Raw genomic sequence first — 20533 nt, forward strand, 5'->3', positions numbered from 1 at the left:
GCAAACAGTGCATAGAAGGTTTCAGTTTTTCCCTGTACCTAATTGTTGGGTACATTTGCAGAGTCAGGAAGGCAGAATTTTCAACCTTATTGACCCTTATCTTTCTACAGTAAGTGCATGTCAGCCCTCGATCACAGTGGCACCTCAGTCTCCCTTTAAGACCTCTACTGAAAAAGTGCTAAAGAGGAGAAGGCTCAGAATGGGAAGGTTTTCTGGTTGAAAGCATCGTCTCAACATATGTCCTGATAAACTGGTTGACTTCCACATCCAAAGTAACTGGTGATGCCCTCTGCCCCTTACTCATCTGATTAGAAAACTGAAAATCTCATTCTCCTATGGTGAATGTATGTATGTCATCTTCCTAAACTCTTATCAGACTCGTAATTAAACCTGTTTAGATTTCTTTTTATCTCCACTGCTGTCTTTGGGAGACTGTTTTAGAACATCATTTCTCCAACAGTTACAAACCTTATTTCCAGCATAAATTTACTTGTGACCGGTTTGGGGCCATTCTTTCTGCTGAGAGTATCCATTAACATGAAGAATGCCCGTCTCCCTAGCATTTTAGTTCACTGGTGCATCAACAGAGAGCAATCATATTGTCTCTCAGCCCCTAGTTCACTAATCAGAGCAAGCCCTTGTCTGCACCTCATCTCGTTGGGTTTCATCCTCCGTGAATCAGTCCCTGCAGCTCAAGGTCCTGGTCCCTCCAGCACCTGGTGCAATGCTTTTGTCTCTGTTTCTCTAGGAAGCCAGTTACTTCATAGAAAATAAGCCTGTATTTGCATTTTTCATCACTGCATTTCTTTTGTGATTTGTACTCATTCTGTAGGCCATACAACTCACATGTGTCCCTCCTTTGTTCTTCCCAGATGAAGTGTTGATAAGGATAAGACCTTTGTCAGGACTTTGTGGAAAGGCCTGTACCTGAAACCTGAGCTGTCAGTATCTCCTTTCATACCCTTCCAACTTACATTGCAGAAGAAATTGGGAGAGGCTATATTCACAGATTATCTAGATTTAAAACTCCATCTAATTATTTGGTTTCTTCTTTAGTTATCATGTTTTTATCCTTATTTAGATGACCTCCTCCTTTTCTTTCTGGTTTACTATCAGGTAGCCTTTTATCTGAGGAAGCAGAACTATGAAATGAGCAACTTCCACTCAATAATGAAGTCTAATATGTTAACATTAAATGACCTAAATTAATTCCTCTCCTAGGACTGTGTACACTTGCTTGTTTTCTAGCTTTTAAAAAGCTGTTTCATTCCTAGCCCAGCTGTACATCTCTTCCAGATATGCAGCTTCTTCTGCTTATTACTGCACTGGCCAATGAGCACAGCCCCACTTCACTGGGAAGCAAATGGTTTTATGCTGAACTAGGATCAACTGAGTGGTTTAGTGCCCCTTGCAGAATATAATTTTATGAGGCTTTCAAGAAACAGTTATGATTTTTCCTTGTGCTGCTACTTTTATCACCAGACAAGTTTATTGCACCTATAGCAGTAAATCTATGAAAATCCATGGAAAATGCAGGAAATGAGTTTAACTGGGCTTTAGAGCCTCTGAAACCAAACTGAGAAGAAGATTGCCTTTGAAGTGTTTTGATTCATTAGTATTCATTTTTATATAATACAGAGACCTGCAATATCATTACATGCAGGACAGTGAGTTTATAAACAGCTGCATCTCTAGTCTTATCCCACAGGCAGACAACTTCATAGCACGTTGAACAGTTCCTGGGCCCATGGAAGTTAGAAATACAGCATGTTAACTGGACACAACTCTGGTGATATACTTGTAATTCAAGATGCTAATTGTTCAAGGTGTTATTGTTTTAAAATGTAATGACATATCAATTTGAGACAGATGACTAGATTGTAATGCATCATTCTTAAAATAATCTGCAGTGCCCAAATAAAAGCTGTCTTTTTAGTTCTTCTGTAATCAATAATTGATTCCAAATATTCCAGTGGATAGGGAAATGTTTGGCCTCTTTGATGGCTGAATGTCAACCGCTGCCATAGCATATAAGTATACAACTCCATATCTTCAATACTTTTTTTTAAAATTCTCACCATATTGATATGTTTTATACAATTTTTATGTTGTAAACTTTCCTAGCTATCTGTTCTCATTTCTCCTTCTTCTTAAGCACAAGTAACAAGACTGTCCTTCCCCTGTCAGAGACTGCAATAGTTGTTCTTTGTCATGGATACATGGACACCAGTGCTGGGAAATTCAGGGCCAGCTCTCCGGGTGTACAGAGTTGGAACTTTTGTAAAAATACAGGGGGTATTTTTGCTTAGGAGTATTCTTTTTTACATTTTAGTCTCAACCTCAGCTTTATTGTTATGTGAACTTTTAGAATTCACACTTCTCCTTTGCAAGCTATATGGTGTCTTTCGTTGTTCTGAGCACATTGGGTTCTCACTGAATAATCTAAGCAGTTTATTTTCCACCAGCTAGAGCATGCATACTGATTGTGTTCTGGACCAGTAGGTCAAGTCACCCTGCGTTATATCATTACCTAGCAAGGCAAGCACAATCAATTATATTATGCGTTGGCAAATTCATTCATTGTTTTATCCAAGATATAGCTATAAAAATTCAGAATTTCTGGATATATCAGCAATTCCCAAATGAAGAAAATGCATGTATTTCATAAATAAATTAGGGAATATATCTTGATTTAGAATCTTGGAGAGTATCTATGTCAAAGGACTTGGATACACAGATAAACATGATACTCAAAACCTTTCAGGACCAGAAATCTGAAATTATGCTAGTTGAAACCTCATTTGCTGATACTCAGTGATGCTTCTAAAAATTACATTTCAATGCCAATTCTAACAGCATACCTTCAATGGAAGGGAGCAGATGACAGCCTTCCCATCACATCAAGAAACAAGCCATGAAGGAGACTGGGTTTTAATGTAGTAGAGAAGAGAGGGTACAGAGTTTGGCGGAAATAGGTTCCAGGTTCTTCTTTTACCAGCAATGCCTATGAATTGGGGATTTACATAATCGTCACTGTGGTGAAAATTTGGTCCTTGCTGGAAACAAAGGAGAAGAATTAGGAGCCTCCATTAAAAGCATGTGCTTTGCCATCCTGATCCAAACCACGGAAGCCAGTGTGAGCTTTTCTGAGGTCTTTGGTCTTCGGTGGGCTTCAGCTCATTTCCCTAAATTAGGAAAGCCTGCCACTCAAGAAAAAAACTTTTAAAAATTCACAGTTTCATGACTATGCAGATTAAACTCTTGCCTTATTGTGACTCTATATGCTGCAGACAGCCCTGGGTTCTGTTAGAGAAGGATGGATTCAATGTCTGTGCTTAGGGAGCAGAAGTTAAATAAAATTGGTTTGGTGTGGAGGAGGATTGTTTGTTTATTAGTTTGATTTTTCTTTGGCAGACGTCCATAAGCATCTGAGAGACTTTTCCCAAAGATCTGACCAAACTGAGAAAATACTTCCAATTATGTTCTCACTTTTTTTAAAAACTTCCCTTCAAGTCTAAGCTGAAGTCAGTAAGATCTTTTTCTTCGCTTGCACTTGGTCGGGTACTGACACCTACCTATTTTAAACTTCGACGGTGAAGTTGTCAGTGGTGCATCTTTATTTCTAGTAGAGCAGGCTAAGCAACTATTTTTTACACTCTTACTTCCTCAGTCATATACTTTAGGATATTTTCCTGATGAACTTGGGTATGCAAGCTGCTTGATCCACAAGCTTTCTGTTTGAATGGAATTTAATCTCATGGGGTTTTTATCCTTGTCAGTGCTTCTAAGCCTTTGATAATAATGAGGATAACTTATATTACTTGTCAATTCTTTATGCCATTGGTAATGTGCAAAAACCTATGTTCATGTTTTGTTTTCCAAAGTACTAAATTTCTTACAGTGGGACTCCCTCTCAACAATTCTGTTCCCATAAAGCTGTACTGTCTGCATGCCTTTCATCGAAGCAGCATTTTAAAAGCTTTTTCACATTTTTTTATTTATTTCATTAGTTAGTTATTTGAATTTCCTCTTCCAAATTATAGTTAATTAGAAAATAGTTAGGTGTATATATTTAAGGAGCTGTCTTGAGGTGGAAAGGAGTTAGGTGTGTTTGGTCTCTCTTGAATTCCTGTGACAAAAAGGGTCCCATCCACTCACCCTTTGTGTGATGGTGCAGGATACTATACAATAAAAAAGCTGTGAAGTAAAATGACAGAAGAGAGTAGAAACTGGAAAATTAAATGTCTCCCACCAAGATGTTGCACAGCCTGACAGATTTTTAACAACACAGCACAGATATGGCAGCTTTTTGAAAATACTGCATTGTTGAAAGGATGTCTTTTCCTTTCACAGTGCTATCTTGCAATAGATTCATTAGTTGCAAAGCATGAACAGTGAAACAGGGACACTTACTGTTTGGAAGTCATCAAAAAGAGTGTAAATGATGTGGCATTCGTATTGCAGAAGTTATGATAAAAGCTTCAATTTCAAATATATTTTTTCAGACACTAGCTCATCATAAATGTCAAGGTTTTTAGGTTCTTTTCAATGCTTTTAGCTTGGTATTTTTTTCCTTTGGTCTCACATTAAAAGACTGCACACAACAGAACTGATTCAAAGTTTTCTAGCAAATTGCATTTTTGTTGGAAATGCCTAATTATCAAAACAGGATACTCCAAAGGAAAAGGAAACACATACACACCCATTTTTATTGTGTGTAAATTTTGAAACAAAACTTTTTATGTCTCAGTATCACATCTTCCTGCATAGCTGAAGTGTTAAAATACTAAATGTATGTAACTAGTGAGAAATTATTATGGAATTGGGGTAAAGGTAGTGAGTGTGTTAGTAATTCAGGATGCTGTTTCATTTTGTATGTAATTTGAAGTCACAGCTGTCTGCAGTCAGATGAGTGGATCCCACTAGTTTCTTCTGTCCCCACTTCTGCTCCCAGGCTCAACAACACTTCAGACACATTAGCAGTAGGGCAGCCAAAGGGAGGCAACAGCGTTGTACTGGAATATGCAATGGTATCCTTATATTTAGCATATGGCTTCCATCTGTCAATCATTTTCATTTGGGGTTAATGATTTGATATTATGAACTTAAAGATATTCAGAAAGCTGAGTGTCATAACAATCGGCTTTAAGCACTTGGAAATGAGTAACAGCCATCTCACATTACCTTGTTTGAATTAGGTTTGTGTTCCAGTATAAGGAAAAAGTTGTTCAGAGATCTCTTAAATATACCACACAGTACATCATGAAGTTTAATTCTTACACTCTGAAGGAAATAAATGGTGTTTTGGAAAAAGAAATGGACAGTCATGGAAGGTAAAGGTGAGGTGCTTATAATTCCTACCTAGTATTAGAGTGCAGACATATTAGGGGAAATCTTCTGTTATTGGAAGTAATTAACTCTTGAATGATAAATCTTCAACAAAAACATGTCAGTTTTAAAGATACTGATGAGCATTGGCTGAAAAAGGAAATTTGGGGGAGCAGAGCAATAAAAATTTATAACATCAAAGAACAAGAAAGTGGATTCAATTAACTGCAGAAAGCAAAATATATTGTAAAAAGTAACTGCCTTTTTCTTTATTACAAGAAAAAGTGCAGACAGAAAGACATCCTATTAAAAGAGCTTGTGACAACATACTTTTTCTAAATGATGCTCAATGAATATGAACACAAAGACCAAGAGGCTAAGTTTCATAAATACTTGTGGAGAAAAAAAAAATTAAATGAGAACCTCAGCATTTCCCAAGAAAACAATCATACTTTTGAAGACAAGGGAGTACAATGAATGTGTTGACTTACATACTTCAGCAATAATTTGCAAGCCAAAGGAAACAGACAAAAGAAAAAAAGTCATGAATTAGCAAAGCAGCAGCTGCATTCAAAAGCTTAAACAAGGTTAAGTAACTGAAACACTGTGAAGATTTTCAAATTGTGATTCTTCAAATTGGATTCTATTTCCACCTTAGCATATGGACACAAAGGCTAGAAGTTCCTCAGAGATGTAGGTAGAATCATCTTTGAAAGAAAATGGTAAGGGTTAAATGCAATAGCTCCATTATAAATTTGGAGATTTCTTATGGAATTGAGTGTGTCTTTACTTCCAGAAGTGACCAGAAAAGAAGGTAAAATATTTAGGAAGTGTGCTAAGAACTATATCTGCTGTCCACCTGGTTTATAAAATCTGTTTTGGTTAACTGACTGGATTGAAGTCCTTACTGCAGTTGTGCCTCTTACGAGCCAAATCAATGGATGCTACAGACATACAGGGTTAAAGCATCCACATGAGCTTCTATTTCCTACCAAAATGGAGGAATGGATTAACAGGCAGACAAAACATCAGTCAGATGTTGCTTTTACATGCTTTCAATCTAAGCAGTAGGGTTCAAACCCATGATAAGGGATGGATGCTTGTCATCAGCACTGCTGACAAGCAACTTCATTAGCTGGAGTAAACTTCTGGAATTATTCCCACCGACCTACATGTGTTAAGTTTAGCAAGCAAGAGTGTTTAAAAGGCTCATAATGGGTCTGAAGAAGATTTGTAATAGCTTTTACTGAAAGTAGTCTGAATTTTATATCTTAAGTACAATAGGACAACTTGTAGGGTAGAGCTCCACCTGCAACTGGACAAACCATTTAAAAGGTTGTTAGAAATAGAGAGAAAACAAGGAATAAAAATAATCACCAAAAAAAAGGTAATACTGTGCAGGTGAAAAAGAAATGGTGTAAAGTTGAATTACTGTAAAAGATTAACCAAGCTTGGCAATGAAGAATAAAGTGAAACAAACAGCAAAAAGTTCTTGTATATGAAGAGAAGAAATAGTTTCAACATGCAAAGACAGTGGAAGCCAAAATTAAACAACCTCTAGCTTGGTACCAAAACAAGAGTGGGACCTTCTGTCATTTTCAGTAAGGATGAGAGTTAAATATGAAGACAATACACAATGTTTAATAGAAATGGAAGTTACTAGATCAGAGGTAGAAAGAGAACACAATAGTCTGAATACTTCAAAGCTTATGAATATAGACAGTTGGAATAATTTTATGTGAAGTAGGCGATAAGCTAAAAGCAGAAGTAGACACCAGGAAGAATAATTAGGGACATGGAGGTAAATGGAAAATTGGATAAAATGCAACTTGGTTCACAAAAGAAAAATAATCCAGTCTAAATGTGATGTCTGTCTAATTTAACAGAATTCTAATTTAACAGAATTTTGTAGACAAAAGTCAAATGGTAGATCTAATCTGTAAGGCTTTTGAACAGTGCAGCATAGAAAATTATCAGTTAAGCTAAAGGACAGGACTAGTGCTGTAAAGATTGGAAACTATGTGAGAAACTAGCTAATGAGGATAAAAGGCAAGGCAGAGTGCTGAGAGAGAAATAACTGATGGAGGTCCCAAAGAGTTGATCTGAAGACCAGTCTTGTACAGTGACTGTAGTAATAGATTTGGCACCCTCAGTGCTTCAGTAGGAAGAAGAATTAAAACAATCAGTTGACAAGAACCGGCTGACATTGAGAAATGCTGCGAAGCACAGAGTGCAAGGTAGTGTCTGTGGCAACAGATGGGAAGAATTTGAACATGGTTGTGACAAAGCTGTTTCAAAATGAGTCTGTCTAGGTATTTCTGGTATTGATGGAGAAGTGCTACTGCCATAGGACAGGACAACTTACCACCTCAGGACAGCACTTTGCTAGCGGTAGCAACAGAATTTTTTGGTCAGCTCAAGAAGGCCAAACAGAGCTTTTTCTCTTATCAGCTCCATAGCCTTGACAGAGTAACCTTGGTTTTGAACACACTGAACACAATTAGCCTTATATACAGTAATACAGAATCAAGTACAGCAGACAGCTGCTACTATATTAAATACTTAACACAAAAGCAAAAAGACACATGGCAACTGGCAGCTGATAGAGCAAACCAACAAAGAATTTGGAAAGGTAAAAGGGGGGAGGCGAAATTGATTTTATAAACTTTTCTGTTGTGCTTTTCTTTTTTATATTAAGGACATTTAAAGGACAAGTGCTTTACCACTGTCTTGCCAAGTGATTGATATAAAGTAACTAGAAATGAAGCCCTCTTATCCGACAGTAAGGATGCTCACAGAAAATTAGAGTAATGTAATATAAATGTTTTAACGTCACATAAAAATCTCTTTCCTACACAGATAAGATTAAAACAGATTGCAGGACTCATTCTACCTTGGATTTTTTAATTAGACAGACTGCTGGTACTGCAGGGGTACTGAACAGAGGCTCGTTTTTTTCTCCTCGTCTGATATCAGAGGTGACAAAGGGAAACAGAAGAGAAAGCAGCATTCCCATCTCTCTGGCACTCAGGAAAGGAAGAGAAGCCCTTTCACACAAACATTTTGCCCTAACAGGCATGTATTAAGAAAGGACAGCCTATTATTATTTTTTTAATAATGATACCATTTGAGAAGCATGAAATCATGCAGATTTGTGCAAAAACAATATTTACCTTAGAGCTGCATATGTCAGCCTCCGAGATTTCTCTCAAAATGCTATCAGTTTTCTCCGTAAGTTTGTTTTATTCCACCAATGAATTCCAGGAAATCCATTAAGTTTCCAAAATTTTAACAGAATTTGTAGTGACAGTTTTCCAGTAACCCCTCCTCATTTTTCTCCCATGTAGGTAACCTCAGTATCTAAGAGGTAAGGAAACTTAGGACTTTCCCACTCACCACTGTCTTACCAGTTAAACTGTGCCCACCAGCAAATACCATGCAAGAACTGGAAAAGAGAGTGATGCTGTATGACTGAAAGCATTGATCATTAGGTTTTTCCTACAGTAAAACATTCAAGCAGTAGAACAGGATCTTTGAGAATCAACTGGAAAATACAGAAAATGTGTCACATAATTCCTTCACATCGTGGTTTCCATGCAACATTTGCAATTCAGTATAAGCAATAGTAATGGGTAGTATTTCATCTGAGTTATTTCATACTGAGGGTGCAATCAGGCATCAGGAAATGAGGAGTATGGCCTTTCTGCCATGCATGAAATGACAGGAAATGCTTCCTTTGGCTTCTCTGTTTTCACCAAATGGCAGTGAGACCAGTGTCAGGTTTTCACTGGTGTTCAGGCAAGACACTTCTTGCTTTGGGTTCTGGCTGGCATGAGCGACAGTGATGTGTTGAGACATGCCTATAAGTCAAGCCTCCTTCATCTAGTGATGATCAAAGATGTGGAAGAACTAGCTACACATTTCACTTTGCATCCCAGCTGATTTCAGAGGGCAAGATAGGATTGTAAGTCACCACTTTAGACTGTATCCTCATGGTTTGCCTAAGAAATAGCTGGAGGTAATTAAAGTGTGAAGATAATGCAATCCTGCTGGTAGTGGACTGACTTGCTGCCCAGAAGTTATCATCATTACTGAAGCTGTCCAGCACCCCTTGGTACCCTTCTCAGAAAGAGAACCAACACTTCTGGTCAGGCATTCCAGCTTTAGCAGTTGATGAGCTGAGAAGGAATGCTAAACTGTATGTCAGTGGTTTGGGTCCCTTTGGAGATCTCCAGATTAAAAATCTCAGAGATCTGGCAGGACATATATAGGTTCAGGTGGATTAGTTTTATCTGTTCAAATACAGTCTGGAAAACTCACAGCAGCCCTTCTAGTGTGGGGGGCCTTTTGAGGTTACAAAATATGGTGTTTCACTGTTGGTGGTTGCTCCATTTTCTGTTGATGACAAAGATGTATCATCAGCTGCCTAGAGCTTAGTTCTATAGTATGTTTGAAAAGATGTCTATGTACTTCTGAGAAATACTCTACCCATAACTTCCACCTCGTATCAGTGATCAGTCAACAGTCAGGTCTTTATCTCTCACACCTGAAGGAAGACAGCAGCAGTTGAGACTGAACCAGCAGCTCATTCTCTTCACAAAGAGCAGGTCAAACCCTGATTCCCAAATGGACATCTTACTCATAGACTGGAACAAAAATAGTCAGCAATAGTTTGAGTCACAGTCCCAATGTAAGACAGACTAGGTCAGATCCTCACGGGTCTGATTGGAGGGAGTCATCAGAGAGCACTATGAGCTATGACTAGGATGCTGGGTCCCATTCCTATTAATAAAGTAACAGGGCTGTAATATCCAGCTATGCAAGTGAAAGCGCTGTGTGAATTCATAGCTCTCAGAGCTCTCACCCATTCTGGTACTGCTGGTGGCTGGAGAGTGTGTGCATCCCACAGCACAACTTCTGCAGTTGGTTACAGTGAACTTCATCTGCTATATTGGGAGTAAAAATAGAAAACTATGGAAAGAAGCTCAGCCTCTTGATCAGTTTATCAAACCAAGTGGAAACGTCTGTTTGCTATATAAAAGGTAATGAGAGAAATTTGATATTAAGTCCCTTCACTCAGCCTGCTCAGGTATTCATGTGTGAAATTACCCAGGGGAAAAAGACGTAAGTCAGCGAAGGAACCCCTATTGGCCTTAACTTTGATGGGCTGTGCAGCATATGCTACAAACTGAATTAATCTGGAAAACAAAGAAGCTCATTGCACTGCACAGACCTACCGAGGGGAATAAGATGGTGGAGGGAACTGCCTGTCTGGAGAGCATGGAGGGTGTCAACAGAAATAGGGGACTTCGTGAATTCCACCTCATGTGTACATTTTTCCCTTTCTTCATCAATGGGATTCTAAGGAGATCACTTTTCTCTGAGATTTAAAACTTGAGTTAATAGACCTGATTTCTTTATGCATTTTTGTCAAAATGTGGAGAATTCCCAGATAAGGTAGAGAAAAAGGTGGTTATTCCATTTCATGCTTTATCACTGAACATATGAAACATGACAATTATAAATTTTCAGTTAATACTATAAAAAAAATCCTTTTAAAGTCATAAAAAGCACAGTTGGGTTGCCATAGGCTAGGAACTGGGGTTCATATTATCTACCAAGAGATTCAGTCTGTGGCTGCTGTTTTGAAATACAAATGGAACTGGAGTGCGGCAGCTCCAATAGTCTGCTCCTGCAACTATTTCCAGTTCAATGGACTGAGTTAAAGAGAATTTGGATTTTCATAACCATTGTAATAATGGTCATGATCACTATCATGATGGCTGAGCAAAAAACCAAAATTATCAAATCATTGAGTTTCTTTGTCTGTGTAGGCTTTTTTTGCAGACTCGCATCTGTCTTGTTTTGTCACTTTGGATATTGTTTTGCCCCAGTGTCGGCAGTAACATGGACGTGGACATCTGTGACAGTCATAAATACTTGTCTGCACCTTCCCTTGTCAGGAGTCAGTCAGTCAGTCAGTCAGTCAGCATAGTATTTTCTGGGTGTGATACAGTGATTCTTCCATGCCCTTTCTTCAGGCTTTCCCTTCTAAATTCATGATCTGTGTACTGAAGAATGACTCGCTCTCTCCAGACCCAGGCAGAAATTTACTGCCTTTTAAACCATTTTTCTTTCTATTTTTTCTTCTACTGTTACTGTCTAATCACTATTCAAGATAATGAAATCAGATGCACTCTTTGTTCCCCATCAACAAGTTTCTTTTGCACCCACCTTTCTAAGTGGGTTACTTTAAAGCATAAGAGTCTTAGAGAGGAAAAAGTGTTTTACCCCTAATGATTTAAGGATGTATGACAGACAGATTTCACATGGAGAGATAAGAAGAAGAAAAAGATAGAAACCAGTAGGGAGTAAATTTTGAAAGTTTTAACAGTTTGTTATGGATTTTTAAGGATCCTAAGTTTTCAGCTGCCTTTATATTCATCTGCTTTATTTTAGGAATCTTGTGATGCTTGACTTACTCCCAAAATGTGTAATTTTGATTCACTTACAACAAAAATACTGTATATAAGCTACATTTTGTTTTGTAAACTTCATCCACACTTGTATGTAGCACTGCAGGTATGTCTGGGTTCTTTTCTAATGTCGAAGAATTTGCACATGGATAACAGAAAGTTAGAGTGATTCCACCATATGTTTTCTGTGGTCAGCTGAACAGTACTGGTTTTCTGGTGGGGTTTTGCAGTAGCGCATTCTGGAGTGAGGAGCAAGACCTCTATTCCTGCAACTAAGCCATCAGGTGCCGTTAGCTCTTCTACTAAACCTGACTTGGCAAATGCATTCAGCTACTGGGTCCCTAAGGAACATCTCTTAGATAAACACCAAAAACATCCACTCACCCAGAATCAGTGCTTGTTTTGATAGACTGAGCAAATCTTGTTAGACATGTTATCATGATGCGTTTGTCTAGGTTTTGCTTTGTATGTTTGTCTGCAAATTGACAGGCACCTAAAATGTGCCTCTTACATGCTGATAGTTAATGGTGGTTTAGTGTAAGAAATTTTCACCACAGGTGCTAATAATGTCTAGAAAAGGCATTTTTTTTGCATTTTCCTTAATTTTTAATGTTTGTAAATATCATTATGTGCTCCATATTGAATACTAGTGGTTGTGAAAGCAGTTATAGACACCCAGATGTCAGAGCAGAGCAGACATTGTGAGAGCTGTAGGGCTGATTTAACTGTTTCATTTGACTACTCAGTAAGTTTTGGCAGATGCTTTTCACATTAGTGATGAAATCTGAAATGTTGTAAGTAAGGCACTTTGCAAATGAGATCTTTGCCTTCTCGGCAGAGGATGATATCCCGATTTCCCATTTTTATTCTGTAAATTCATCTTTATTCGATAACCAAGTGTTATTATCTCTTTTAAATAGGTAAGAAACTGAGAGTCCTCTAAAGTCATTGTGATTCACAAAAGAAATTCACTGGTTAAAAGTCATACCCAGGACTCAAGAGTGTTAGATCATTGAACTAATGACAAAGTCATCTGGTCTCTCAATAAGCTTCATGATAAGCAAGCTTATGTACATATGTACCTATATGTGTAGATGCAAAATCTGTAGTGAAACTATTTAATGATATAGAAACATGAGTTGGTTTTTATGTTGTTTAGTGTGTGTGACGCTCATTAGCTAATCTGAGCTAAACAGTTTCTGATCATGTTACTCTTTAAATAGCTTACAGTTATCCTGTTTAGCATGGAAGAAAGAAGGACTTGGAGAGACATACCAATCTGGATATTTTAAAAATATTTTTTCTTAGCGGATATGCATTTCTGTAGAAAGCAAGAGATAAGTCAGAAAAATGAAGGACAATATTCTCAAGTAGCATTTTAGCCGGAGAGAAGAATTATACACTTCCTGAGAGCCTGCAGTTGTGTAGAGAGTAGCAATGAGAAGTGATCTTCCCTCACTTCATTTTTTAGGAATAGCTCTTTTGCTGGTTTTGAATGTGTTTCTTTTTTCTGTCTCTTAATAGTGAATCTCAGTGGATGAGGTTTGCAGGTCAAGATAAAAAAAACCTCCAAAGCCTACATGTAGACAGCAGTACAGTGTGCCTGGAAATCCTATCTTCAATAAAATACAAGTATTTCAGCTAGAGTCTGAGGAACACAGTACAGTGCGTTCCTTACAACAGATTTTGAATTTGGAAAACTCTGTCTGCATCTTTCCATCACACTAGTGGAGTCACTGCTGTTTTAATAGGAGGAAAATGCCCATTGATTTCAAAGGATTTTGAATCAGTCTGACAGGGTATTGACAAAAAACAGAGATTTCTCATATACCTGCAGCATATGTTCCTATATTAACCTTACTAACTACCCTTCTACTTCAATGTGGCAGAGAGCTGCTGCAGAAAGCAATTCAACCTGAACCTTGTTTCTAAGGAAGATAAAGATGTCATAGTGCTGTCAGGATCCAGGTCTTTTTTGGACTAGCTGTGCACAGATACCAAAGACAAATGATTCACAGACCTTTGTTCAGATTTCCCCAAGCTATGTCCAAACCCTTTCTCCCAGGCTGGAGATCTGCCATGAGGGAGGACACTGGGATGGCAAAAGACCCCATGGCACGAAGCCCCTGAGAGAGGAATGAGAGGGATGGTCAGGAGGAGGGGGATATGGTAGAGCTGGAGTGACGAACCAAAGTGAAAGTGAATTGATTTTGTCTGGGCAGCTCCTAGAGCAAGAAAAAGAGTACATTTAGCTGCTGGAAGCCCCACAGATTCCTCACAACAGGACACAAGGCAATCACAAATCTGGCTGGCATTCTGGCTATGCAGTAGAGCAAGCCAACTGGCTGTCTGGGGTGAGAAATTCAAGCATAAGGTGGGAATGAGGGATAGTGGGAAACTAGGGATGGGAAATTGAATGTATTTGGCTCCTGAGTTTTGCTTGAGCTTAGCCAACCTCACTGTTGCCAAGTGATACTCAAGTTTAAATGCAAGGTGAAAGGGGGGAAGAAAGTGCAGACAGCAAAACTGAACTGTAAATGGAGGGGAGAAATGAACTGGAAGTTGCTTTGAAATTATGGACTTGGGTTTGATTGCCACCTGGGGGAGATCTAAGCCTAAACAGTTCTATCAGACCTGTGTCAGATGGAAGGAATCCTTCAGCAGATGCAGGGTGAGGCTCAACGCTGTCTTTGTGACTGGTGGGACAGCTGGATGGCTTCATCAAATTGTACTGCCAGAGAATACATGAGGACCTGGTGACATACCTGCAAAAAAACAATTAATAGCTGATGAGAAGGAGAACTGTTTCTACCCTCTAATCCTTCTTACATGTTTTAAGCTTTCCCCATTTTGTTGCTTTCCCTCTGAAACATGCATACTGGATGTGGGAAACGTGGGTTACATGTCCAAAGCTTTCAAAGATACTGAGGATTCTGTAAAAAGACCAAATGCTTCCTCAGACAGGAAGTTGGATGGAGGTTTTGTAGGTTTATGAAATAGTAACAAATTAACATCACTACAAAGCCAGCTTAAGTAAAATTTGTTTTCTCCACAATGATGATTTCTTTAAGTATAAAAAATGGAATTGCTCAAAAACTTCCAAGATAATATAGTTCAGTCTGTTCATTTTGTGCCATGGTAAAGGGATCCAGAGGAAACAAATGGAGCATCCATCAAGACAGAGTCAGTCATGACTGAAAAACAGATTTGCAGACACCTTCCTGTAAACTAGTCAAGTACCTCATGAAGAAGCTAGTAACAGGTTGCAGCTAGTTCATAGTGCTCAAGTACAGATTCCTAAAAGTTGCAGAATACAGGCACTTCTGAAAGTCTCACTGAATACAAATCAGTTATATCCCCAACAAGCTGTCTATGCAATTTGTCGTTCATGGTTTCTCCCACACAGCATGCATGAAGAAATAACTTGTAGTCTAGAATCAGGAGACAAGTCATATGGGCTTAAGGCCATTTTTGTGCCCCTTGTAGCAAGAACACAGTATCTGAAGCTAATATCCAAGGGTCTTTGATTTTGAAACCCTGCTTTTGCCTTTAGTTTTATCTGAAAGGACTAACAGATTGCCAAAAAGGTTCTTTGTGTTGTATTTTTAGTCCAGACACGAGTCTGCATATGTCTGAAAATTCAGTCTGACCTCTGATCTAGTGAAGCTGTGCCAGAATACGTGTACTTGAGCTTTCAGTTAACTGCCCTCCATATGTGCTTTCAAACCTCATGGTGTCAACCCAGAGCATGTTTCACAGCAGAAGTTCATCCTGTCCAAACTCACATTACATTTTCTATGTACTATGTACTATGTACTATGTACTATGTACATGTACTTTCTATTCACAAGCAAGAGAAGCTGCAGGCAGGCTTTTAAAGTGCCTTTACTAAAATATATTTTAAGTGTATATATGTTGTAAATGCTTATTGAAATGTTTATTTGATGATATTTTTATATTACCAACAGCATGTTATACTTCATAGACATATGGTTTAGCTGTAATTAACATCAGATTTGTCCACTACCTGTCAGACATTTTTAGATGACGGTACCTCAACACTGGAGCTACAGAAACTTGGACTAAGAGAAGTAATTAGCTTGTTTAAAACCACGACAAAATCAGTTTTGGATCTGTGACCACAACCCAGCTTTCCCAAGTCCCACCTGGGACTTAATATGTCTGGCTCACGGGAAGGCACCGATTAGCTCTTGGTTATGGAGGACAGGGGAATTGATGGGAGTAAATCAACTTTCAAAGAGTCATTCCCATAAAAAGTCAACATCAAAGTGATAGGGAGTTTGTTGTGTGCAGTGCATGCCAAAACAAGGATCTGTACCTACCCCTATCTGTGCGTCTTGATGAACACAGGGTGACTGGTGCTGTGTCTAATGACTGTACTCTTATTTCTGCTTAGTTTTCAGGACTTTACTTGTTGTCATTCTTCACTATCCTTGTTGGGCTGATGCTCTACTCCTCCACGTCCACCTACGTAGCCCAGGATCCTCGGGTGTACAAGCAGTTTCGAAACCCTTCAGGACCTGTTGTAGACCTGCCAGCCACTGGCCAGCTGGAGCCTTCGGTGACATACACTAGCCTGGGGCAGGAGACAGAAGAGGAGCCTCACGTTAGAGTTGCTTAAACCCAGGGCTGTTGATCACCTACTGACAGTGGAGCTCGTATATCCATTATCTCTGTATTGTACATAGAGAAAGGTATTTACCAGGTGCAGTTACACTGGTGAGCTGCAAGGTAGCAAATAATGAAAGCTCATAAAAACACAAATTAATTGTTACAGGGTGTTCATTGCAAGGAGATGCCATCCCTCGTTTATGATATGAGCAGCATGTTTGCAATACAAACTGCTGTGTATGAATCAGTTAATGTCAACCTACCTGTGAAAGATATTCAATATATAAGATTAAATTACAAAAAGAAATTCATAGAAGGGTGTTTCTGCACCCACTGAGTGATATTATGCCTAAGCCACACCGGTTGTGGAAAAAAACGCCTTTTTACAGCAAATACACTTTGTGCGGTCACTGTTAATTTCTCTCTAAGATTTGTTTGTTTGCACAAAACAGATGGCTTAGTCATGATAGCAGCAGCCTGACACATTTTTGCTAGCACCTTGGATTTGGTGAGGAAAATACAATGAGTTCATCTGTGCTATCTGTCTAGTTGCCCTTTCTAGGTAATCTGTTCCATGAATCCGGAGAAGGGACAACTTAAAATATCCGTCTCTATTCTAGGAATAGGTATAAGGCGAGCATTTTAGCCTTTCTATATTTGCAGAAGTGAAGTACTCAAGCATTGACCTCTCTATGATCCATGGCAGATTTCCTAGTGGTTGAGGTTCTGCATCAGGTTAGTTAGAAACTAACAGGGAGTTAGTTTCTCTGCAGTCGTGACTTAACAAAGATTTCTTACTTTTTAAATTTTAATCTGTAAAAAGAAAAACACATTTTCTAGTTTCCTATGTATTGTACCTCTCCATGGTAAGATGACATATCGTGTGGATCAGGGCACTTATTTTAGATACTCAGTGCATTGAGGGCGCCTTCTGCTGTTCCAGTTTGCTTAGTCTCCTGTGGTTCATTATTCTAATGACAGCTATTTAGAAATGTGTCAGTTTTTTACCAAAACCCATAAATTGTAAAAATCAGGAAGATTAAGCGAGAAATTCATGAGCAGAAAAACTGGACCATCTGCTGGTGTTGCTGCAGTAGTGCCAAGGCATTAATACCAGCAGGGTGCAGCCACCTATTTTTATTAACTATGAGATGAGCAGAAGAATTCAGCAGTTTTCTTACATTCCTGGGGACATATGAAAACAGTAAGGGTGTGCTCCATGCTTCTGTACACAACTGTACTTCTGCCTCAGGAGCCTTATCAGAACTGGGGAAATCTTAATCATCACCATCAAAAATCCATCTTTGCCTGTATGTTTGCTATTCTGAGAGCCAAATAAAAGGGAATCATTATTTCAATATCCTTAATCTATTTTTAATTTAAAATTAAGGAAGAAGAGATGATCTTATGTCTAACAGATAGGTGAGGCATCTAGGAGATCTTGGGTTTATTCACAGATCTGCCACATCTTTACATGATCCTTGGGCATGACTTACCTTCTGTGTGGCTGAGTTTCCCAATCTGTATATACGGGAATAATGATATTTTACCTACCTCACAGGGGTGCTATGGGACCAAGTTATTTTAAAATGCTTCAGGATCTTCAGGAGGAAGGAGTTTAAGAAGAACATAATAGTGCTGTAAACGCATGTATACATTCATTGTATTTGAGAATGGAGTTTACAGCACAGTTGATGAATATTTTGCTTGTGGGCATAGAAGGTGAATTTGATTTGAATGTTATTCTGCTGGAAAAGACTGTCTCAAGTGAAAATGTAGGCCTTCATATTTGAAAAATGCAGCTTACCTATTTCTATTTAAAAAAAGAAGAAAAAAATCAATCTGTACTCTGGAGATTAGAAAGGTCACACAGTTCAACCAAGCAGGATGAATTTCTGCTGAGGTAACATTCATCTTTTATAGACCTGTTCTGCTTTAATATAGAAGGAACTTCCCTGAAGCAGACTGGGAGAAGTGTATATATGCATAATATACATGAAGTGGCAAATGGCAAAATGCTGTTGAACAGCAGAAGTATGTTGTATCTTACTCTTGCTGTGGAGAAGAAGAAGTGATTTCTTTCCCGCTGTGTTTAGGCTGTCTGCCATGATCCTGATGCACCTGAGGGAAGGTTCTGCAGTATTGCCAAATCACGCCCAAAGCCATCTCAAAAGCTTTGGTTAAGATGGCTTGGTACTAAACTAACAAATGTATGATTTTTTTTTTCCCTGCCTTCTGTTTATTTAATCTTTTTAGCGCTCATGTTTCCAAACTTTTTTTCTTAAACCATTGAGGATTAGAACAAAAAAATACCCAAACAACAAAACAGAACCAGATCCCCACAGGAAAACAGAGTCCATATCCTGGGGATATTGAGGAAAGTCTAAATTTAAAAAAAAAAAAAAATCACACAGGAGAGATTACATGATACTTCAGGGTAAGATCTTTGGGTCAAGCCCTGTGAGAGCTTCGACTTGAGGTGGATTTCATACATTGCCCAGGAGCAGGGGCTCTGATTACAACCACCACAGCTCCCTCAGGTACCTGGTGGGCACCTGTCATCTCAGTCTTTTTTGCTACCTTTTGTACCAATTAAATACCTTTCTCTGAACGTTAGTCCCTGTGTTGGTCTGAGAACCTTGAGGATTGTGTGTATGTGTGTTTCATGTTTACAGTTCCTTCCTTTTGCATAACTATTTTGATTAATTTTGGTATTAGTATTTATTTTTAAGCCAAATGTTTGTAGTCCTTCAGCTTCCCCCTCCTCATTTTTTTTACACTAACTTGTAGATGTTTGTTAGAGTCTTTTCTGAAACAGCTGGGCAGGAGGCATCTCCCAGCCGAGTCACTGGGCTGGGAGTTTTTCTTTACAAGGGTTTGCAATCCCCGGGTGGCTGAGACGTGTCACCTGAAGCGATTTTAGTAGGCTCTTTTAAAAGGCTCTGTTGTACTGGAATAAGTCAAGAATGTCTCAGTGTGACTCTGTGACCAGCCACCATCCCCTGTGCTACTTGCTCAGGAGTTTGATGTGCAAAGCGGAGCTGCCTGTGTTTCCTGATAAACAAGGTGGATACTCAGATTAGCACTGGTATGTTAGTGCTGGATGGACCTCAAAGGAAAACAGTAGTATAGCTTTACAAGTAACTATGTTGACTGAAAAACTGGGGTCTTGTGAAGGAAAACGTTACTTCTACCTGCTTGTTCTCTGCAGTGGGAGACCTCAGTACACACCAGCAAAGGCTCAGCTATCTAACCGGCAGCTACTCTCCGTGTTGCGTAGGACGTCTCTAGCTCTGTGTAGCTCCTTGCCTGAACAAACTGAACCTCTGTTATAGTGCTGGCTCTGGGCAGCCCTTAGTAAGACTGATGTAATTTTCTGCTACTGGATGAAAACCTTCACTGGGAAACAGACCTTGTCTTTGTTCCAGCTATAAAGTTTCAAAACACACAACAATAGACCAAGCAATTGAAAATTTTGCACCACTGTGTCATAAGAAGAAGTTTCAATGTATAGTGTAGAGATTGCTAACTTGTGCTATTAACATTTTGACAAACGTGTAGTATCATTTTCTTTCCTTTTTTTTAAACCATTTAGTATTCCTGAGCTAGCTACAAATAAAAATTTTACCCCATGGGTAGGATTTTATTGTTAAATGCCATAATAAAGCACACTAATCTTGACACTGCAGATGGAAGTATGAACCAAAACCAAAACCAGGCAAACAAAATCCCAACCCCAAATCCTGCATTGAAAAGCTGAACAAACCTTTCTCCATTTTGATATTTGCATGCACCTATATGGACTGGCTGTGGCAATGTAATGCCTGTAATAATGTTTTCAAATAAAAAAATAAATGCTTTATGAAAGCGCGGTCATTGGTTTCTTGCCTGTTTCTGTTCTGCTGTCTTTGCCTAAAATGATTTTTCAGAAGAGTATGTCTTGGTTACAGGACATCATTTTTTCACTGTACTGAGGACTTCTTTCCCTTGTGAGGTAGTTATCTGCAACTCCTTCCTAGGTGTCTAAGAACAGATGCCACCGGGTGTCCTTAGGTATCTTGCCTGGCCCAGTAGTGCTGCTCCAGAAGGGTAAGGGG

At 38.8% G+C, this 20533-nt stretch overlaps 1 protein-coding gene across 1 annotated transcript in view; it reads left to right on the forward strand.

The window, feature by feature from the left end:
- SLC35F1 (solute carrier family 35 member F1) overlaps positions 1–20309 on the forward strand; it is a 217865-nt gene extending 197556 nt beyond the window's left edge. Inside the window, exon 8 of the mRNA XM_039385518.1 lies at positions 16222–20309. Within this exon, the coding sequence (XP_039241452.1) occupies positions 16222–16446 (225 nt within the window). The 3' untranslated portion in view covers positions 16447–20309. The remainder of the gene's footprint in view (positions 1–16221) is intronic.
- The last annotated feature ends 224 nt before the right edge of the window (positions 20310–20533 follow it).

This window comes from Pipra filicauda, unplaced genomic scaffold (assembly GCF_003945595.2).
Source record: "Pipra filicauda isolate LSUMZ 115617 unplaced genomic scaffold, ASM394559v2 scaffold418_size605597_pilon, whole genome shotgun sequence".
Lineage (NCBI taxonomy): Eukaryota > Metazoa > Chordata > Aves > Passeriformes > Pipridae > Pipra > Pipra filicauda.